The sequence below is a fragment of the Alternaria burnsii genome (genome assembly GCF_013036055.1).
Source record: "Alternaria burnsii strain CBS107.38 chromosome Unknown 749, whole genome shotgun sequence".
Lineage (NCBI taxonomy): Eukaryota > Fungi > Ascomycota > Dothideomycetes > Pleosporales > Pleosporaceae > Alternaria > Alternaria burnsii.
In genome coordinates this window covers 215,036-229,767 of record NW_024066132.1, presented here as the reverse complement: position 1 = coordinate 229,767, position 14,732 = coordinate 215,036, and the positions used below count along the sequence as shown (strand labels likewise).

Sequence of the window (14,732 nt, the reverse complement as noted above, 5' to 3'; positions counted from 1 at the left end):
AGCGCTCAGTGAACACAACTCTTGACGCCTTGATACCTGTATCCTCACCGTTTGAGTACTGAACGCGGAACTGCTTTCATGTACGGCCATGCTGCCTGAGTAACATTCCACGCTCCTACAACATGTACACTGAAGCTGTCCGAGAGTTTCGAGGTCATTTCATTCTCAAAATTAGCGGAGTCGCCGGAGCCCGCATCATTAATAACGATATCGACCCGTCCAAAATTCTTCACAGCAGCTTCCACTAGTGAGTCCGCAGTAAGTCGGTCGGCGACGCTACCAACAACGGCTACCGCCGTCCCGCCCGCCCTTATGATCTCTTCGGCTGTACTTTGAGCCGTCTTTTCCTTGGTGCTGTTCACAACTACAGCAGCTCCTAAGCGACCAAGAGAGACTGCGTATTCGCGACCAAGACCTCGACCAGAGCCCGTCACGATTGCGACACGACCATCGAATCGCACAGAGCCGTCAGTCATTTCTGTATAAAGTGCAAGGCATTTCTTCTGACATCAGCTTGGATACTTTCTGAGTGTGGTATTGGAAACTCATTTACACAAGCTAGAGAACTGATGGAGAATACCTAGGATCCATAAAACGACTTTGATGTTGATAATGATCTAAGAACCTCAGGAAAATAATAGTGAATTTATAGATTCATATTCAAGGAACAGAAAGATGGAGTCACTATGCCGTGTCTATAGTAATGGCGAGTGGTACGTCAGCATACCTAGCGATATCCAGATCACACGTGATAAAAGCGAGTTCATCTACAACGGCATATTCTGTACAGCAACACCTCATTGGACAACCTAGCCCATTCTACGTTGGATTGTGTCGAGAAAAGGGCAAGTGTCGGATAGATTAAAGTTTGACTTGTCCATCCGACTTAGTCCGTGGCTAGGTGTAGCTGCATATTGCTTGACAATCAATTATTGCTCATGATTTGCTCATGCTTTAGATTTTATCGGATCAAGATTTTTGCTCACTAATACCGTAACACGTGCTGCTTGATGCCGTGACTTAATGCTAGTGGGTGGTGTGACATTACCTCTGCGCCAGCGATCGCACAGCGATATCGGTCTCGCTGTCGGTCTCGCTGTCGGTCTCGCTTTCGTTTTCGTTTTCGGTCTAGGCCTCGATGTCCGGCTGAAGCTTATCGCCGTTAAACACCTTTCTGTTAATCCGCACCACGGAAAAGTTTTTCGCAATCAGCGCCTGTGGTGGGGATAAAGTGGAATCGCAACAGGGCGCTGAAATCTTTTCAAGCTTTTGCACATCAGGTCGAAGGAAGTGAAGTAATGTCCACCTAAAGCCGATCGAGCATTCAAGAATTATGTTAACTAGTCTGTGGTCCTTCAAGATAAATGAGAAGTGACTTGAGGGCGAGAGTTGATCTATATCTCATTCATTATGGAATCCTTCCAGTGGACGCTTCCCAACAATGGCACACTCACAGGCGCTCATTATATCCCATCGCCTTCTCCATCTCCCGCGCAGGTCGACTTTCGCCCTCTAGTCGTTGGCCTTCATGGTGGATGCTACGATCATCAATATTTCGATGCCCTCCCAAAGTACTCCGCATCAGTTGCAAGCCACGCGTTTGGCATCCCCTTTATTACAATCGATCGACCATCATACGGCGGCACAAGCTCGGTTCTACCTATCCCGGAAGGATCCGATTTCACTCAAGAAAGCGCCCTTGCGATGCACAACTCAATACTTCCAGAAATCTGGTCTAGACTCGGAGCGCCAAGTGGTTGCAATTGTATCGTGTTGCTTTGCCACAGTCTGGGTGTTATGGTAGGCGTCGCAACCGCTGCCATGCACGCGCAAGACAAAACGCCACTCTATCCTCTAGGTGGCTTGATTGCCAGTGGCATGGGCAATGAGCAATCTGCGTCAATGAAAGGCACCACTCCTTCCTATCCTCGCGTCGATGACAATCACGCACTGATGGATGTAAAAATGAAGGACTCTGTTATGTTTAAACAGGGAACATTTCCACTAGAAATGCTTGGAGAAAGCGAACGCTTAAATGCTATTTGCCCTATACCAGAAATTACTGGGTTCTCAACTGAATGGATGCCAGTATGGAAAGAAAAATGGGCCAAGGCAGTAAAAACACCTGTAATGTATTCACTTGTTGACGATGATCCTTTCTTCGTCTCTACAGTGGGGGAGGTCGAGCGATGCGTACAAGCGTTTACTAACAGTGTACGCGTGGACGGAAGTCTCCTACAAGGTGCTCCTCATTGTGTTGAGCTGAGCTATTGGTCGCAAGGATGGTATGCGCGATGTTTTGGCTTTGCCATGGAGTGTGCTGCTAGCTTCGCTTGGGAACAAAATAGAGATTGAGTGTCTTGTGACTATTTTCGATAAGTAAAACAGAACCAGGAGACTGCTTCGAACAGTAAAAATTGAGCGATTTGGGTGTATACCTTACGCAGTGTAACTAAACTCTATATATCTCTCACAAGAACGTGAGGCTGAGCAAGTGGGTAATTTCATTCTAATTCGTTTGTGCAAGAGTCGTAACGGTAGGTGATAGTACTTGCTCCACGTTACAAGGATAGTGAGGGAGAGTTCGGGCATTAGCACAGTAGACGTAGGTAGTAAACACCTATTGTGAAGTACGCCGCGCTATCTAGACAACCAGGGCAGCTACTGACAGACCGAGCGCGAATCTTGAATCGTACGACAATTCTGCACTAGGTCGTTACGTGCTGGATCGGAGCGCCAGGTGCGCGAGTCCGAAACTAGCAAAGCATTCCGGCTTGCGCCAGACGCTCGCCGCTCGATCTCGACTCCTGCAGCGCCGTATCGTCTCCGAGAACGTACAACACTAAGATCCTATTTCTAAGCAATAACCCAGTTGATTTAAAATCCGCGCTTTTGATTTGAAATTCGCACTGCTAGCTCTCGCAAGCCCAACCTCAAAATTGTTCTATACTCGTGGTGTACAGACCCCTTCCATCTTTTTGGCGTTTCACAATACCGATCGTTACCCTTAGCAAATTACCTCGTTGCCGTACATGCTCTATTGATTGAGTTTCGGGTTTACAGACTTCGATAATCTTTCTTTGCCATGCTTGTTCTTATCGCTGGAATCACGGGGTTTGTCGGCGTACCTTGTGCGAAAGCTGCTATAACACGAGGCTATCAAGTTCGCGGGCTTGCACGAGATGCCAGCAAGCTTCCCGGAGAAATACTTGACAAGCTTGAGGGCTTTGAAACGATGTTTGACTACTACGATATCTCTGCATTCGATCGCGCGGTTGCAGGCGTTGATGTTATCGTCAACACCATGACTTCTGTTCCGGAGTCTGTCATGGAGGGTCAACTGCTGCTTATTCGTGCAGCAGAGCGTGCTGGCGTAAAGGTACACCTATATACAACTGGAGATGCGTAAATGGCTAACGAAGATCTAGATCTACCATTCTACCTCTTTCAACTATGACTGGACACGTGGAGTTGGCACACACGAACTGTATGACGACTGGAGAAATTTTGCGCATCATGTCGAGATAAGCTCGACTATCAAGCCTCTTGTATGTCATATTCCAGGCGACGTGCCACTCACCCAGCCTTGTCAATACTGACGACCGACTCAAGTACATGTTCACGGGTGCAATTGCCGAATGGTATTTCCGAAAGAGCCCTTTTGACTGGGACCCTGAATCGAAAACATTTTCTTTCTACGGCTCTTCCTCATCCCTGACGCGTTATACTACAACAAGAGATATAGCTGAGTATGTTATGGAGGCTATCTCTGCGCCAGATGCTGCTGATGGAGGCTACATTCGCGTACAGAGCTTTGAGGCCTCGCCTAACGACGTTGCTAAGGCATATTCTGCTGCGAGAGGTGGCTATTCTACAGCTAAGCTAAACAGCCTGGGGAGCCTAGAGGATGCAAAAGCCTGCATAGATGATGGCAGAACTAGGTATTCGAAGAGAGAGTTCTACAAATATCTCTGGTACGTCTACCAGTATCATATTCCGAAACGCACCTGGGACTATGAGCCAGTGGATGTGGCACGTTTTTCAACCGTTAAACAGACGAGTCTCGAAGATTTCTTTCGTCAGAATCCAGACATATAAGTGTAGCATAAGCTTACTTCAGATCTCGGTACCTTGTCACGACTTTCAGTCCTTTAGGTCGAAGAAACAAGACACGTAATAAATTGGCTCTTACAAATTTCCTGATTAGTTATATCAAGTGGTCCTCGAGGACTTTATGCACATAATTTCAATAGTATTTAGGAGCTGTATGAACCTATAGATATCTAAGAGGCAGCTTAAGAAGTGCTGCAGTTTTATGGTAGCCTACATGTAAGAACATAGCCTCTTCTCTTTGCTAAACTATTGCATGAAGAGAGTGAAAGGCTTCAAAGAGCGCTTTCTCTTCCTCTCTTCTATCCTCTGCCTGCTATTCTCTTTACTCCGAATACAAGCTATCTCCTCACCAGCCTGCTCCTCTGTGCGTGAAGTCTGCTATACACTATGTTTCTAGATAATTAGAGGAGGGGGCACGATAGCGATGCGATTAGTACAAAAGACTCGTGTTTAGCAGGTTTCTTCTTGGATCCTTCTATTCAAACATCATCTAATTAGGCTGAAACTTATTCGGACTAATGCTTAAGCGAATAGGATACATAAAAAAGGGACAGGAGTAAAGGATTGATAAGCACGCTAGTTAGAGCTTCTGTGTGTTTTTTTAAGCAGCTCTTGATCCGCTCTTTTGCTATTCACGCTTAACAGGCTAGAGCTCTTTGCTCTTTTATCTTCGTCTACAACCTTAGTTTTCTCTTTAGTTTGATAAGATGTGATAAGAACTAACAAAATACCTTGTACTTGAGAGTTCATTACGGAAGACATATGCTTTTTCTAGAAGGGCAAGACGCGCTATCCAGCAATGTGGCTTTACAAGCCCCTGTTGAACTATCTTCGCTGGAGTCACCTGTCACTCCCGACAAATTGCGAAGGCAGGACAAGTGGCAACCGAGGGACTGTACTGGAATCTGACAGGTGAGATGAGCTAGTCGCTTGTGGTTAGAAAGTGTGGTCAACAGTAATCTAGAAGTGCACACTATAAATACAGATTAAAGCATGATAAGTTAGCCACGCTTGTGATAGCTGCTGAGTGCATGCCGTGTTTAATGTTGAGCTTTGCTTTGGCTGGCTGCACCTGTCCTACTGTCAAACCCAGTGGTCGATACGAAAGATTCCCTAAGACTCCGTTTGCCGCGTTGAGTGGTGGCACTCCGCGTAGCAATTTGATCGCAATGCGAAGACGCTCTGTGCTCTCTGCAAACATATTCGCAGACCGCCATTCACCGATTGGATAGTGTGTCGCGATTTGCCTTTCAATTGCTTGTTTCAATGGGTTCATGGTCTCTATGGTCCAGGCTGTGGGCAGGGTAGTTTGCGTGGCCTCCGCAGTCTAGATTGCTCTCAGCGGACTGGTTTGCCGCTAGCTAAACTGCTAGCACTAGTACGCCTACCAGCGATGAATTGTGGCTTGAATACATACCAGTGAAGTACTCCTCAGTACCATTGATCGATTCTCTTGTGTCGTGGCGGCAGAGATCGACCAGCCCTATCATTCTTTTTTCAACAATTCAGAAAGTAGTTTTGGTGTCGATCCCAATCTGCGAGACGACCGAAACTTGGATTGGGCCAATCTCGCCGCTGGAAGCCTCCTCATGACGACTCAAGAAATCACCAAACATGAGTTGCTAACCACCGTGAGCAGTCTCTAGACGGGATATCCTGCGCTTGCGAGTTTGTATCAAACCTCAGAACGCTATGGCCCTCAATCTTGAGTGATATATCCAACGGAAATGGGGATATATCATTTGCTGCCTTGTACGGCGCAGACACGACCAGCGAATGAGTAGAAGGAACGAGTCTTCTCACCAGTCGAGTCGACCGAACGAGTTTCTTGCTCTCTTTGAGTGTTAGTTCCTTCCCAGCCGCGCCTCCGTGCAAACTTGAGCCTAATATCGATCAGAACTGGGTGCATGGCTTCTTCAAAAGTGTCAATACTCATGCGCCGGTGGTTTTCCAGGCTATAGATGGCAGTTTGCCCTTGCAATAAGGAAGCGAGGAATGCCAAGGACATGGCGGTGGAGAAGGATGAGGAAGAGACAGCCAAAGATGTGCGGGATGACAAACAACGCCCTCTGGCGTCTGGGCATCGGATAAAGAAGGAACACGACGATACTGTGGCTACGTTACAGAAACAATGGCAACTCAACAAGGATATACGTGCAAGACTTGAGGGAGAGCAATCTGGATCACTTCACATGCGCGACGCGGCTATGGATCCAAACAACACTACTGCCGTCATTTCGATTCAGTTCGATAGTCGCCGCACCAATATGTGGCCGATGATGATGTTTATCGCATGGCACTAAATGAACGTAACGAAGGAGTTCCAGGAATGGTACAAAGAGTTGAGGACGACTGCTCGGGAATAGTTCCAACATCAAGATATGGGATCCGAAAATGTGGAAAATCAGCCGGGCTTGGCTTTTACACCAGTCTTATACGTAGCGGGACAAAAATGGCCAGTTCCCGAAGGAATTGATCACTTTTTTCGGTGCTAATAAGTGATGTGCGGGATACCGAAATTCCCTTAAACAGTAGCTGTGCCCATGTACTCGCCTTAGAACTACGCGCAACGCCCACAGCCTACCTCTTTAGTTTTTATACTTCATCAAATACCACAGGAACACTTCTAAGGCCTAAGAAGCATTTTATTACCTCTATAGAATCGTTATAGCTGGCTTTTACACCCCTAGGATAGTTCGTTTTTACTAGTGCCTCTTTCGCGCTTTTTGCAAGCGGCAATAGAGAGCTATAGCCTTTTAACGCACTAAAGGTGGGTTTTGCCCTTATCTAAGAGTTATATAGGCTCAATTATTGAAAAAAAATCACCAATAAGGCTGCAAACGTTAGCTCACCTTGGTGTATAGGATAGAAATTATGTTTCAAGGAAACATGCTTCGTAAACGTGTAGCCCTCCGCAAGGGCGTGCTAATAAACTTATAGCTCTCACATCAGATTAGCAGACTTGTTAACAATTAAGCTAATTAATCTAAGCACCCTAGATTGAATTAACTTAACGTCCTATAGTAATTTAGCTTAATTAAGAAGATTAATTAATTAAAAACTCTTAGATTAATTAACTTAATTAATTAGATTAATAGTATAGCGTTTATAAGGCTATAAAACTAGAGTATTATAACTATTTATAGTGTTAAGTCTTATTATTACTATCTATAACACTATTAATATTGTTGTCCTATATATCTATACTATATAATATCTCTATATTACTATTAGTTATAGAGTTTATATAGCTTATATTATTATTATTACTTAAACTAGCTTTTTACTACTATTATACGCACTATATTACTACTAATAGCTAAAGTTATATAGCTTATTAGTAAGGCTCTAATAAGTCTCTTAGCTTACTAAATATACGCTTATACTTATAGCATAACGCTAGAATAAATAGTATATTAAGTATAAGCTTACTAAAGCAAGAATAGTAATTCTATAATAATAGCTAGTATTTTATTAAGTTATATTACGTCGCAGAGCATAAAAATAAATAGGAAATAGATTATTAATTATAGTAAAGCTCTTTAGAGCTTTACTTTTATATAGAGAGCACTACTAGTATACTCTCTTCTAGTTTAGTAATTCCTAAGGTACTAAGTATTAAAGCTCTTTTATACTATATAGTTTTTATTATATACTTCTTAAGTAAGCGTTATAAAGTGCTTATAAGCTTTCTATAATTAAAAATATATTCTTTTATTACTTTATCTAGTCTTCTATAAGAGCTTAGTTATTATTAGTCTATACGCTTACTTAAGCGTATATAACTCTTTATAGCTTACTAGTATTACTTTTAATACGCTCTTAAACTACCCTACTATAGTACTTTTAGTAAGTATTAGCTTCTATAAGCTATAATTACTACTAATACTCTTACTATAGATTATTACTATTAATTAATTAGTTATTTTTCTCTCTAAGCTCTCTACTATACTACACGTACTTTAGTTAAAATAACTATTTCTTTATTAACTCTAACTACTTCTTCTAAGAAAAAGCGTACTAGTTTATTATTAAAAATATTATCTTATAGTAAGCGCTCTAAGAACGTATTTAACTTTATAAGCTTACGCTTTAGTAATAAGAGCTTAGTTAAGTTATCTTTAGCTTCTAAGTTTCTTACTTACTAGTTCTTTATAGGCTCTTCTAGTAATAGGTATTATAAGCGTAAAAAGTAGTTTTAGAAAAGTAAGCGTAGATAAGCTAGTAAGCTTTTTAGTAAATTATTTAAGCTTATTAATAAAAACTCTAAAGTTATTACTAAAAGTTTTTTAAAGCTTTGCTTTTATTTTTAAAGCTTTTAGTTCTTATTAGTAGTACTTTTATACTTTCTTTTAAGTCTATAAGCTTTCTAGTTATTACTTTATCTAAGTTTAGTAACCTTTTTTATACCTCTAAAAAGCGCTTAATTATAAGTTATAATTTTACTACTTTTTACTTTTTTACTAATACTTATAAAGCTAAGAATAACGCTTTACGTCTATTAAATTAAAAAGACTAAGTCTATAAAGCTTAAATATAAAAAAAGCACTAAGATAAAGTAGATAAAGTACTTAAAAAAGAGAAGAGGGCTAAAAAGCTTAAAATTACTAAGAAAGTAAAGTAGAAAGTAAAAAGCTAGAGCTTTATTCTTTTTTTCTCTATTACTTCTTTAAAGCTTTTTATTAGTAAGCTTTCTTAGAATATTTTAGCTATATCTAGTACTCTCTTAGTTACTCTCTACTTTAGTAGTATTAAGTTTTATACTAGTAAAAAGCTTATTTCTTTATATAAGCCTTTTTTTAACTAGTAAAGCGCTTTAGCCTCTCTTCTTATAGTAAGTTCTTAGGTTCTAGTAAGATCTAAGCTCTTAGCGCTACTAAAGAGTAAGTTAAAGCTATTTACGTAGCTTTTAAAAAAGTTTAGTACTTAGTTATTTTTTTCTATACTTTTTAGTACTCTTACTACTAATAATAAGTATTTACTTAAAACTTCTAAGCTTTTAAGTTCTATTATCTCTATTAAAGTTTTACCTAAGTCTCTTAAGCTTCTAGCTTCTACTATACTATCTATAGTTATCTCTCTTCTTTTTATATATTTTCTTTTAGGCTTCTAGCCTAAGCTTAAAGCTATATATTTTACTTATTTTAAGTTAAAAGCTAATAAGAGTAAAGATAATAAGTAATAAGCTTAGAGGCTTACTACTAATAAAGCTTATACTACTAAGCAGACCTACGCTTCTAAAAAGTCTTTATCTACTATAGCTAAAGCTTTCTTTAATAGTAACTTTAAAGAAATTAATAATCTTTACACTTTTTATAATAATAATAGTAATAGTTCTAAGGTCTTTAGTAAGGCTTCTAGTAAGTTAGAAGCTTTTTATAAATATCTTACTAAGCGTTACTATAAAGCTTACACTAAAGAGTCTAAGAGTAAGTAATAAGCTCTTAGTTAAGTTACTAAACTTAGTAAATAGTAAAAAGCATATACTAATAATATATAAAACAAGCCTTATATAAATTACTACTAGAGCTAAGTATCTAGTAAGAGTAACTTTCTTAATTATAGGAACTCTAATAGTACTATAACTAATAGTTAGAATAATTATTACTAGCGTTACGCTTATAATAGTTATAGCTATATTAAGTTATAAGTATACTTTTTTATTCTTATTTTAGAGTATTTTTAACTATCCTTCTTAAGTATTTTAAGATTAAAAGTAAAGCTCTTAAGCTTTAAAAAGCTTTCTACTTTAGTTTTAAAACTTAATATACTATAAAGTAGACTTTAATTACTAAAAATATTACTAGTAAGTTTAAAGCTAAGTTTAAAGCGCTTATTACTAAAAAAGAGATCTATTAAGGTTCTACTAATAAGCGTGTTATTTTTAATTCTAAATAGCTCTTAGAGCTATACTTTTCTTTTAGTAATACTCTTAATAATAATATTAGTAACTTTAATAATACCTTTATAGTTAGTTCTTTTATAGCTTTTAATTCTTTAGCTTTTTTAAATATATAGTAGTTTATCTATATAAAGCTTATTAGTAAGTTAGGTTATAAGCTCTCTACTAAAAAAAAAAGCGCTTTGCGTTATAATTGCTTTTAAGTATAGTAGCGCTTTTAATAATTACTAGTTACTCTTTTAGTACTTATTTTCTCTCTTAAGAGCTCTTTATAAGCTTTCCTTTAGTTATCTAATATATTTTAGTAGTTACTTCTTTATAGAGTGCTCTTAACTATTTTAGTAGTTAATTCTATTATATTAGTAGTAGGCTACGCGCTGCTCTAAACTAATATTTTACTTTATTATACTTTATAATATAACTAATACTCTAACTTCCTTTATATTTAGCTACTCTTTAAAGTGTATAAACTACTAAGCGCTAAAGTTCTTTATAAGTCTATCTACTAGTATACTTTTTATCTCTAAGTACTCTACTTTAAATAATTCTTTAGCGTAGTCTTAATATAACTATATATTTTATATATTAATATAGCGTAGTTTTATTATTATACACTTATTTGCTTTAACTATAAGCTTTATTATTTATTAGTTATTATAAAAAATAGTCTATAGTAAGCCTAGTAAGAGCGTAAGTTCTTTAAAGAAATATTTTAACGCTATTACTTCTCTACTTATATATTCTAGTATAAAGAGCTCTACTTTAGTAGTTAATATAGTTACTATTACTTACTATACTACTTTTTATACTATTAGTCTTTTAAAAAGTATTATAAAGTAGCCTTATAATAAGCGTTTTATCTCTTAGTTATCTATAAAGAAAGCGTTTTTATAGATTATAAGCTTTACTTCTAAGTTTACTTTATATTATATAGCTTAGTAGCGCGTATAATATAAGTATAGTATAATTCTATTTACTACTTTAAAGTAAGCTTTACTTAAGTTTATAAAGAAATATAATAGCTTAGAAGCTATATATACTACGTCTAGTCTTAGTATAATTACTATATATAGTACTAATCTTACTTATTTTTAAAAGCTCTTTACCTCTTACTTTAAGGCCTCTAATAAGTTCTTAACTAGCTTTTTACTTAGTAGTAAAGTACTTAAGTTAAGTAATAAGCTATTAATATTAAACTTTTTAGTAATTTTATTAATATACTTATTATATATAAGTATTATTAATCTTACTACTCTATTATAAAAAACTCTTACTTCTAAGAACTACTCTACTAGTCTTTTTTCTTCTACGTTATATACTTACTTTATAGTATTAATAACTTTAAAAGCTTTTTATAAGCTTTATTTATAAAATATAAGTAGTATATTATCTACGTAGAATAGTAGTAGTATTCTCTTTTACTTATTAAAGAATAGACAGAGCTCTTCTTTTAATAATATAAGGCCTGCTTTTTTTACTATTTTTAATAGCTCTTTATACTATAGAAGTAGTAAGTTTTTTAGTTTATATAGTACTCTCTTAAGCTTTATATACTTACTAGCTACTTTATAGCTATTTAGTATTTTATATATAACTAATAGTTAATAATTTTTATATACGTATAAGAAAGCTCTTACTATATTATACTAAAAGATCTCTAAGTTAAACTTAGCTGCTATTACTATAACTGTTTTAAAAGAACGTACTGTAAGCGTTACTATATAAGTTAATTAGATTATATTAAGTACTTATAAGTCTCCTCTTACTACTATTTAAGCTTTATACTTTATAAAATACTTATTTTAATTAAGTTTATATATAAAAACTTATTTAAAAAGTTATTAAACGCTATACTACTAACTAATATAGAGTGTATAAGAGTAAGAGATAATAGTATATTATCTAATATAGATAGACGAATTAATACTATCTAGTATTTAATCTAGTAGCGTTACTTATACCTATACTAGTAAGAGTTATATAAGGTATATTACTTTAACTATACCTAGGTTCTTAATATTATCTCTCTTTTTAAGACTAAACCTCTAGAAGTAGTTAAAGTAAGCTAAAATAAGTTATAATAAGTAAGGATAGGCTAGAGGCGCTAATATAAAAAGTTATTATATTATACTATATAGTTTCTAATTTTTAGTAATTTTAAAAATTACTTTACTTTTACTTATACTTTTACTTTTACTTTTACTTATAATTCCTATTATTACTTAAAGCTTAGGCTAACTTATAGAGTCTAAGCTTTTTTTACTAGCTATATCTAGCTATACTTAAGTTTCTAATAAAGACTTCTATACTCTATACTTTAATTAGTAAGTTTTATTTAAAAATAACTTTTTTAGGTATACTTTATAATAGGCTATAATAGCCTATTATAAGTTATTCTAGATTAAAGTATCTAGTTTAGAGTCTAGTAAACTAATAGTATAGTAGAGAATAATATTATTTATTAATTCTACTAAGTTTATTCTATATAGGCCTTATATACTTTATTATATGCTATAATTAACTATTATTACTTTTATTACGCTATAGTAGCTTAAGCTAAAGTAAATAGTACTACAGCTAGCAACTATTATATAATAAAGAGTTAGATAATAAAGTATATTTATATCTATTATCTTAACGCTTTTAGTAATAAATCTCTTATATACTTTAGTAAATATAGCTATTTAATACTTAATATAAAAGATTTTAAAGTAAAAGATATTTTTAGTAGTTAAAAAGAGCTTAGTAAAAAAAAAGAAGACTTATAGTACGCTAAATACCTTTATTATTAGAACTTTTATTAGAAATATATTACTATAAGTTTAAATAGGTAATTATAGCCTATTATAGGCTATAATAAATAATTCTAACTTATTATAAGTTCCTATACTAGAAACTATAGATAATAAGAAGATTTTAGTCTTACTAGGTTAGTTATTTACTAAGAAGCGCGTTACTAAGGTTCTTAACCTAAACTATAACTCTTATAGCTAGTAGTCTGCCTCTAGTAGTCTAAACACGCCCTTCTAGACTAGTAGTTCTATTATTAATACTTAAGATATCTATCTCTATAATATCTATATATTTAATAATATAGAGCTTATAGCTATTAAGTATAAAGTTTAGGATAAGGCTACTAAGCTCTATAAGAATATTAAGAAGTAAGTAATTCTTATATAGCTTTATATACTTTATTATAAGCTATTATAAGCTATTATAAGCTATAATAGTATAGCTAATTTTTTAGTAGAAAATATAAGCTTTTCTCTACTTATCTCTACTTCTATAATAGTACTATTTCTTACTTTAAGTTAGCTAAGGTTAATATTTATTTAGAGCTTAAATCTTATAATAATAAAGCTATTTATTTTAAGTATAAAGCTAATAAGATCTTAAATAACTATAGAGTATAAAAAGAACTATCTTAAACTTCTAAAAAAGTAAGTTTAGTCTATTATATACTAGAATAAGCTATTCTAACTTATAATAGTATAAGACTTTTAAGAAAGCTTATCTAGAGCTTAAAAGTAACTTTACTATTCTTTAGGTAGAAGCTAGTACTCTTAAATAGAAGTAGGCGTTTTTTAAAAGCTTATTTAAAGTAGTTATTACTAAAAAGCTTAAAATTAAGAATAAGAAAGTTAATAAGCTTAAGGCTAAGCTAAGTACCCTCTAAATAAGTAGTTTTTACTAGTAATAGCTAATTATAAGCTATTCTAAGTAATTATAATAGTAATAGGCTTTTAAGAGTAAAAAATAGGCCTTCTATAGCTTCTAAGTAGTACTATAGTACTTTTTCTCTTATTTTATAGAACTTTTAGGCAATTTAGCTCTAATTAAGTTATTATAAGTTATTCTTAGCTATTATAGCTAAAAGTAAGTCGTTTTTTAGAAAATACTTAGTTAATTTTAAGTTAACTTAATAATATAGTCTTAACTTAATCTTTTTTTTTTTAACTTAGTAATTCCTCTATTTCTTCTTTAGTCTATATTACTTAACTTTTTTAGGCAGTACTAGTAAAAGCATAAAATAATAGCCTATAATAGCTTATTATACTCTATTTTAGTCTTTTATAAGTACGTCTTAGGTAATTATAAGCGTAATTAATTAGCTTAAGCTATAGTACTATTAAATACTTTATTTAAAAAACCTTTATAAAGAAAAAACATAAGTAAAAGTATACTATAGTTCTATTTTCTATATTTACTTTAGATTATCTCTTTTCTTTTTAAGAAGACGCTTATAGCCTTACTTAAGTACTATTTTCTTAGACTAGCGCTTAGAAAGAATATTATATTTATTTTAAAATTTCTTAAGCGCTTCTATACTTATATTAGTTTTAGTTCTTATAAGTTCTTAGTTTTAGAGTATCTTTTTTATTTAACTAAATACTCTTATTAATTTACTTTATTACGCTTTCTATCTAGTATTTACTTAATATTATATATATTATTACTAAATTTATATAATATATTTATACTTAGAGCTTCTAAGTATAGTATATTTTCTATTAAGTAGTAGAGCTTTAATAGTAAAGTATAAAAAACTAAGTAGATATTTTTAAGTTTTAGTAGGTTTACTATAAATATAAATAGCCTATTCTAAGCTATAATAAGCTTTAGTTCTATAAACTTCTAGTTTAGCTTCTTTTTTAGCTTAGTAGACTATATATAATAGTTAGATACTAATACCTAGTCTCTAACCTTAAAAGTTATT

The 14,732-nt window shown here is 34.1% G+C and overlaps 5 protein-coding genes across 5 annotated transcripts; 3 read left to right on the top strand and 2 right to left on the bottom strand.

Moving 5' to 3' along the window:
* Positions 1-44: 44 nt before the first annotated feature.
* GT037_010956 (uncharacterized protein) lies at positions 45-476 on the bottom strand (the record flags this gene model as incomplete). Its single annotated transcript, XM_038936003.1, has 1 exon — positions 45-476. The coding sequence occupies one exon, from the start codon at positions 474-476 to the stop codon at positions 45-47; it is 432 nt and encodes a 143-aa protein (XP_038781374.1).
* A 934-nt stretch (positions 477-1,410) lies between these two features.
* Positions 1,411-2,355, top strand: GT037_010955 (uncharacterized protein; the record flags this gene model as incomplete). Its single annotated transcript, XM_038936002.1, has 1 exon — positions 1,411-2,355. The coding sequence occupies one exon, from the start codon at positions 1,411-1,413 to the stop codon at positions 2,353-2,355; it is 945 nt and encodes a 314-aa protein (XP_038781373.1).
* A 730-nt stretch (positions 2,356-3,085) lies between these two features.
* On the top strand, positions 3,086-4,098 carry GT037_010954 (uncharacterized protein; the record flags this gene model as incomplete). Its single annotated transcript, XM_038936001.1, has 3 exons — positions 3,086-3,379; positions 3,429-3,548; positions 3,613-4,098. 3 exons carry the CDS (start codon positions 3,086-3,088, stop codon positions 4,096-4,098), a joined length of 900 nt encoding a protein of 299 aa, XP_038781372.1.
* Positions 4,099-5,851: 1,753 nt separating this feature from the next.
* GT037_010953 (uncharacterized protein) lies at positions 5,852-6,049 on the bottom strand (the record flags this gene model as incomplete). The annotated part of the gene is made up of 1 exon (XM_038936000.1): positions 5,852-6,049. The coding sequence occupies one exon, from the start codon at positions 6,047-6,049 to the stop codon at positions 5,852-5,854; it is 198 nt and encodes a 65-aa protein (XP_038781371.1).
* A 25-nt stretch (positions 6,050-6,074) lies between these two features.
* GT037_010952 (uncharacterized protein) lies at positions 6,075-6,416 on the top strand (the record flags this gene model as incomplete). Its single annotated transcript, XM_038935999.1, has 1 exon — positions 6,075-6,416. One exon carries the CDS (start codon positions 6,075-6,077, stop codon positions 6,414-6,416), a length of 342 nt encoding a protein of 113 aa, XP_038781370.1.
* Positions 6,417-14,732: the final 8,316 nt, after the last annotated feature.